Below are 7,500 nucleotides of genomic sequence, written 5' to 3'. Positions count from 1 at the left end.
AAGAGACGCAGGACGTCCGTCGCTGCTCCTCAGTCTGCGGGGAGATACGCAGATCCAAGATAAGGTAAGAGGTGAGGTCACAGATCAGGTAACAGATCAGGTCGACAGTGATACAAACTGTCTTAGAGTGAGAGCAGAAGTTCAACCCTTCGGTCTCCGCAGCCTCCCGTGAAACATGACCCCGTGAGGACTTTGCCGTAACTCTACAGACTCTCGCCGCGATGTTTCAAGAGATGCAGGACGGTCGCTGCTGCACCTCAACGACTGGAAATCTACGGGGAGATACAAAAGTCGACAGCGATACAAAAGAAAAGTGAGAGCAGAAGTTTGACCCGTTTGAATCTTCGGTTTCTGCAGAATCCCGCGAAACTTGACCTGCGCGTTTGGACGAGTTTTTTCATGGTTTAAGAGACGCAGGACGGTCGCTGCGGCACCTCGACTCAAAATCTACGGAGAGATACAAACTGTCTTAAAGTGAGAGCAGAAGTTTCACCCGTTTGCATCGTCAGTTTCTCTGCAACTCCTCAGACTCTCGCCGTGACAAATCTACGGGGAGATATAAAGGTTGATACAAGCGATACAAAAGAGAGAGCAGAAGTTTGACCCGTTAGAAACCCGGGAAACGTGACCCGCTTGTTGGGACGAGTTTTTAAGACACTTCCAGAGACGCAGGACGGCCGCTGCACCTCAGTCTGCGGGGAGATACGTATAAGATAAGGTAAGAGGTAAGTTAAGATCAGGTCAACAGTGATACAAACGACCTTAAAGTGAGAGCAGAAGTTCAAACCCTTCCTCTCTGCAGCCTCCCGCGAATCGTGACCTGCGTTGACTTTGCCGCAACTCCCCGGACTCTCGCCGCAACATTTTAAGAGATGCAGGACTCAAAATCTGCAAGGAGATACAAAAGTTGAGGGCGATACAAAAGAAAAGTGAGAGCAGAAGTTTGACCCTTTTGGATCTTCAGTTTCTGCAGAATCCCACGAAACGTGACCTTGCGTCAAGTTAGCCCTAACTCTCCAGACTCTCGCCGCAACGTTTCCGGAGACGCAGGACGGCCGCCGCTGCACCTCAGTCTGCGGGGAGATACGTATAAGATCAGGTAAGAGGTGAGGTCACAGATCAGGTCGACAGTGATACAAACTGTCTTAAAGTGAGAGCAGAAGTTTCACCCTTTGGTCTCTGCAGCCTCCCGTGAATCGTGACCTGCGTTGACTTTGCCGTAACTCCTCAGACTCTCGCCGCGACACTTTAAGAGACGCAGGACGGTCACCATGGCACCTCAGCGACTGGAAATCTACAGGGAGACACAAAAGTCAAGAGCGTTACAAACTGTCTTAAAGTGAGAGCAGAAGTTTGACCTTTTGAATCTTCGGTTTCTGCAGAATCCCGCGAAACGTGACCTTGCGTCGTCTTTGCCGTAACTCCCCTGACTCTCGCTGCGACATTTCAAGAGACGCAGGACAGACGCTGCACCTCAACAACTCTAAATCTGCGTGGAGACACAAAAGTTGAGAGCGTTACAAACCCTAACTTGAATCCCGCGAAACGTTTTTGAATATTTCCCCACTCCCTCGGCTCCGTAGTTTCCCGTCTTTTAAATCCACAATCACTCGAGAGGGTTTTCTGTAACGTCTCCTGAACTCTGCACGAGTTTGATGACTTTATTTTCTATATTTACACTTTATTTTGAAACATTTGGACTTTATTTTGAAACATTTTGACTTTATATTGAAATATTTTGACTTTATTTTGAAACATTTTGACTTTATATTTAAATATTTTGACTTTATTTTGAAACATTTAACTCAATTTACAAGAGTTCAATTTTAATCTCAGCTTTTTAATTTTGTTTTTTGATCATTTTTACTTTATTTTTAATATTTTGACTTAATTCTCATTATATTTACTTTATTTTTCAACATTTCAATTTCATTATCGACTTAAATTCTTGTAGTTTCCCTTTTTTTTAAAGCCGTAATCACTCGAGATCTTTATCTTTAACATCTCTCGTCTCCTGAACTCTTCGCTGAGCAGAGTTTGATTCAACGTTTCCACAGAAACACCGTGTTTCTGCAGCCGAGGCGTCAGAAACTCCAGAGCCGACCTCGTTTCTGCAGCCGAGGCGTCAGAAACTCCAGAGCTGATCGTGTTTCTGCAGCCGAGGCGTCAGAAACTCCAGAGATGATCGTGTTTCTGCAGCCGAGGCGTCAGAAACTCCAGAGCCGACCTCGTGTTTCTGCAGCCGAGGCGTCAGAAACTCCAGAGCTGATCGTGTTTCTGCAGCCGAGGCGTCAGAAACTCCAGAGATGATCGTGTTTCTGCAGCCGAGGCGTCAGAAACTCCAGAGCCGACCTCGTGTTTCTGCAGCCGAGGCGTCAGAAACTCCAGAGCCGACCTCGTGTTTCTGCAGCCGAGGCGTCAGAAACTCCAGAGCTGATCGTGTTTCTGCAGCCGAGGCGTCAGAAACTCCAGAGCCGACCTCGTGTTTCTGCAGCCGAGGCGTCAGAAACTCCAGAGATGATCGTGTTTCTGCAGCCGAGGCGTCAGAAACTCCAGAGCCGACCTCGTTTCTGCAGCCGAGGCGTCAGAAACTCCAGAGCCGACCGTGTTTCTGCAGCCGAGGCGTCAGAAACTCCAGAGCTGATCGTGTTTCTGCAGCCGAGGCGTCAGAAACTCCAGAGCCGACCGTGTTTCTGCAGCCGAGGCGTCAGAAACTCCAGAGCCGACGACGTTTCTGCAGCCGAGGCGTCAGAAACTCCAGAGCCGACCGTGTGTTTCTGCAGCCGAGGCGTCAGAAACTCCAGAGCTGATCGTGTTTCTGCAGCCGAGGCGTCAGAAACTCCAGAGCCGACCTCGTGTTTCTGCAGCCGAGGCGTCAGAAACTCCAGAGCCGACCTCGTGTTTCTGCAGCCGAGGCGTCAGAAACTCCAGAGTCGACCTCGTGTTTCTGCAGCCGAGGCGTCAGAAACTCCAGAGCCGACCGTGTTTCTGCAGCCGAGGCGTCAGAAACTCCAGAGCCGACCTAGTCTCACGGGTTTCTGCAGCCGAGGCGTCAGAAACTCCAGAGCCGACCGTGTTTCTGCAGCCGAGGCGTCAGAAACTCCAGAGCCGACCTCGTCTCACGGGTTTCTGCAGGGGAGGATTTAAAGGCTGTGAACATGGTTCCAGAGTTTCTGACGCTCCGTCGATGTTTAAACTTTTACATCAGAGATTTTTTGGAAACTTAATGAAAGGAAAACCTTTGATGGTCAAAGTTTCTCTGGTTTTTAATCGTGTTCTTCTCTTTTGGGACGAACTCGTTTGATAAATACGAGTTTTTCATGATTCTCTCTCTTCTCTCTCTGCTCCTCCTCACAGATCTGAGTCCCACGTCCACGCCGGCTCTCTCTGCTCCTCCTGTCCCACGTCCACGCCGGCTCTCTGCTCCTCCTGTCCCACGTCCACGCCGGCTCTCTCTGCTCCTCCTCACAGATCTCTGTCCCACGTCCACGCCTCTTCTCCGTCTCCTCACACACAAACTCGTCGACACCAGCAGAGTTTCTCTGTTTTTCTGGCATCAGAGGAACTTTGGGCGCTCGTTAAAGGAAATATCAAAAGCAAATCTGACTTTCTGCTCCGGAGTTTGTCAAAGATTTCAGGGACGTTTTCGTGTGAGAAGAGGATCTAAGAGTGTGTGTGTTTGCTGCAGAGCGTGTGTCAATGTGCACGAGAGTGTGTGTGTCAATGTGCATGAGAGTGTGTGTGTCAATGTGCACGAGTGTGTGTCACTTTGCATGAGAGAGTGTGTGTGTGACTCCTGAAGAAACAGTGTGTTCGCTGCAGAGAGTGTGTGTGTGTTTGCTGCAGAGAGTGTGTCAATGTGCATGAGAGAGAGTGTGTGTGTGTTTGCATGAGAGTGTGTGTGTGTGACTCCTGAAGAAGCAGTGTGTTTGTGTCTGAAGTCGAGCGTTCGTTGACTCGCTGTGAGGAAAAATAAAACACGATCAAACGATGTTTCCTGTGGGGGAGGAGCCGCAGGTCGAACGCCTCGCTCTGATTGGATGATTGTGGACCGTCCTCTGTCGTCGAGTGTCGTCCTGAACTCTTCGAGGACGCGTTCGGCGTCCATCGTCCGTCCTTTTGACTCTTCCCCGGAGTTGAACCCGTGCAGGAGGAAGCGCCCGTGAGGCGGCGACGCTGCGGATGTTTCTCACGACTGAACCCAAAGTGTCGCGTGTCACATTACCGCTGCTCCACCTGAGCCGACCGCACTGCACCATGGGAGACGCGACGCCACAGAGTCTGAATAGCACCGTATGCTGACGACTCAATCCCTTATTTTGAAGAACTCTAAATCATAAACACACATCAAACTAATAACGACGAGAGTTTGAACCTTTGAGCTCAGGAGGATTTCGTTTGGAGACGTTTCTGGAACATTTTCTTGATTTCGACACCAAACTTGTGCAGAATCTAGAGCTCTGCAGCCTCCGTGTGTGGTTCTGAAGCTTCAGTGCAGACATGCTCCCCGGAGGGCTGGTGTCAGGAGGAGGGGGGCGTGGCGGCGGCGGCGGCGGTGGGCTCTGCCTGCTCCGGTGGCTGGGCCTCAGGCTGTGGTCCCGTCGGGGGACCCTGGTGTTCGCTCTGCTGTGGTTCGGCTCCTGGTTGTTCCTGAACGGTCTGGTTCTGGTCCACAGGAGCATCCTGTCCGACTACTGCACCGACGACAAGAGCAAGAGGATCCTGCAGAGGCTGGTGAGTCTGCGTTTGCTTTACTAGAGTTAAAGGAGGATTGTGACTGAGCAGGACAGGGGATCAAACAACGAGCAGCACTCGTTAAATCAGAGGAGACTCTGAAGTCAAGTCCTGCAGGAGTGAGTGAGCAGCGTCTCTGTACTTCCTGTTCCCTCGTCTGTGTTTCCTGTTTGAAGTCTGAAGCTTCTTCGTGTCCGTAAAGAGAAATGCGTCGGTGGTTCATTGTCTCTAAAATGAGCTTTTCACGTCTGGAGGCTGTGTTTACGTTTCAAAAAGCGTAAAAGGAGTTTGTGAAGAGAATCTTCCCCAAGACAACAAAGGAACCAGGACGACGTGAACGGCTTTGTTTAGTGAAGAGGAAAACTAGAAATGATGCAATATGACAAAAAAACAAAGGAAAATGATCACAAAGAGATGCAAAATGACTCAAAATAGATGCAAAATAACTCAAAATAGATGCAAAATGACTCAAAATAGATGCAAAATAACTCAAAATAGATGCAAAATGACTCAAAATGGATGCAAAATGACTCAAAATAGATGCAAAATGACTCAAAATGGATGCAAAATTACTCAAAATAGATGCAAAATGACTCAAAATAGATGCAAAATGACTCAAACTAGATGCAAAATGACTCAAAATAGATGCAAAATTACTCAAAATAGATGCAAAATTACTCAAAATAGATGCAAAATGACTCAAACTAGACTCAAAATGAAAATCATTGTCAGGTCTGAGGTCCTCCGGGGCACATTAAAGTGTCGTGTTGAGAAACGGCTTCATGAAAACACCGTTTGTTGTTGCCACAGCAACCGTTGAGTCCCGCAGAGACCCTCGTCTGATTACTGAACCGCTCTGAACCCCAAAGAGGAAACTGATGAAATCTCAAATAAACAAACAAAGTGCGTGTTTGCTGCACTAACGCTGCACTTTGGCTCCCACCGTCTCGGGGGTTAGAGAGCGGCTCAGGCGACACGAGGCCCAGCGGGACGTCCTGTGTTTCCTGAAGCTCGTCCGGCTCCAGACGCAGGACTCAGACCTGCGTCTCTCTGCTGCTGCGGACTGACGGGTAATCAGCGGATCACTGCACCCCCGGCGCTCAGGCCTGAAGCGGTTCAGGTGTTGCAGGCGCCTGAACCGCTCCTTCACTTCCTGTGGGCTCGTCCCTCCGTCCTCAGGCTTTCAGCCGCTCTTTGACACTGAGGATTAAAGCGTCAGCGTGTTCGATCCCTAAACGCCGACACGCTGAGTGAAAGGTTGAGCTCCGTCTCACAAAAGTGATAAATCATCTTCAGACGGACGAGAGGCTCTTCAGCCTAAAACGTTTCTTTACAAATTTAAAGTTTAGACGTTAAAAGATTTAGAGATTAAGATTAAAACAGAGAGAGAAGGAGGGAAGACGAGCGGGTACACTCGTAAGACTAGAAAGGGATGCAAAATGACTGAAAACAGATGCAAAACCACCACAAAAAGATGCAAAATGAGTGAAAACAGATGCAAAATCACCACAAAAAGATGCAAAATGAGTAAAAATAGATGCAAAACCAGCACAAAAAGATGCAAAATGACTAAAAAAAGATGCAAAACCACCACAAAAAGATGCAAAATGACTAAAAATAGATGCAAAATGACTAATAATGGAAGTTAAATGACAAATATTAAATTAAAAGGACTAAAACACACAATAGTCCATAATAGTCAGAAAGTGTTGATGTTGCGTCAACACGTCTCTAAACTTCCATCAAAGCAGTGAATAACACACACACACACACACACACACAGACACACACACACACACACACACACACACACACACACACACACACAGAGACACACACACACACAGACACACACACACACACAGAGACACACACAGACACACACACACACACACACACACACACACACACAGACACACACACACACACACACACACAGTTTCTTCTTAGTGTCACTTTAGTTCCATCGAACATCACTGAGTCTAAGTTTACGGTGATAAACTGTGTGTGTGTGTGTGTGAGACGCTCCAGGTCAGAGTGTGTGTGTTTCTGGTTCATGGTGGAGTGTGTGTGTGTGTTTCTGGTTCATGGTGGAGTGTGTGTGTGTGTTTCTGGTTCATGGTGGAGTGTGTGTGTGTGTTTCTGGTTCATGGTGGAGTGTGTGTGTGTGTTTCTGGTTCATGGTAGTGTGTGTGTGTGTGTTTCTGGTTCATGGTGGAGTGTGTGTGTGTGTTTCTGGTTCATGGTGGAGTGTGTGTGTGTGTGTGCTGAGCGTGTCGGAGCCCTGCCCCTGCACGTCTGTGGCATTCTCCTGCCTGTGTTTGGTCTGAGGCTGCGTGTTTTTACGGCCCTGCTCGGTTCTTAGCGCTGCTTTACGACGACGAACCACAGACACACACACACACACACACACACACACACACACACACACACACACACACACACACACACACACACACACACACACACACACACACACACACACACACACACACACACACACACAGGGTTTCTATCTGCAGCATCTCTGCTCTGCCTCTCACACACACATACACACACACACACACACACACACTCACACACACACACACACTCTCACACACACACACTCACACACTCTCACACACACACACTGTCGGGGCTCTAACGTGCCGCTGATGCCCGCGGCACGGTCCCGTCCGTCAGTGAGTCCAACACACAAAAGACGAGACACAAAAACTTTTATCAACCTCTGAACTTTGACACTTTTTAACATTTATACGAAAA

At 48.6% G+C, this 7,500-nt stretch overlaps 1 protein-coding gene across 1 annotated transcript in view; it reads left to right on the top strand.

The window, feature by feature from the left end:
- Positions 1–7,500, top strand: part of dipk1c (divergent protein kinase domain 1C) — a gene marked incomplete at its 3' end in the record, with an annotated part of 30,739 nt that overhangs the window by 561 nt on the left and 22,678 nt on the right. The window contains exons 1-2 of the mRNA XM_083935701.1: positions 1–64; positions 3,358–4,734. The exon at positions 1–64 is cut by the window's left edge and continues 561 nt beyond it. Coding sequence (XP_083791827.1) covers positions 4,501–4,734 — 234 coding nt within the window. The 5' untranslated portion in view covers positions 1–64; positions 3,358–4,500. The remainder of the gene's footprint in view (positions 65–3,357; positions 4,735–7,500) is intronic.

This window comes from Echiichthys vipera (assembly GCF_963691815.1).
Source record: "Echiichthys vipera genome assembly, chromosome: 21".
NCBI classification, from domain to species: domain Eukaryota; kingdom Metazoa; phylum Chordata; class Actinopteri; order Perciformes; family Trachinidae; genus Echiichthys; species Echiichthys vipera.
Note: the sequence above shows the minus strand (reverse complement) of the source record. Positions and strands in the feature narration are given on the sequence as shown.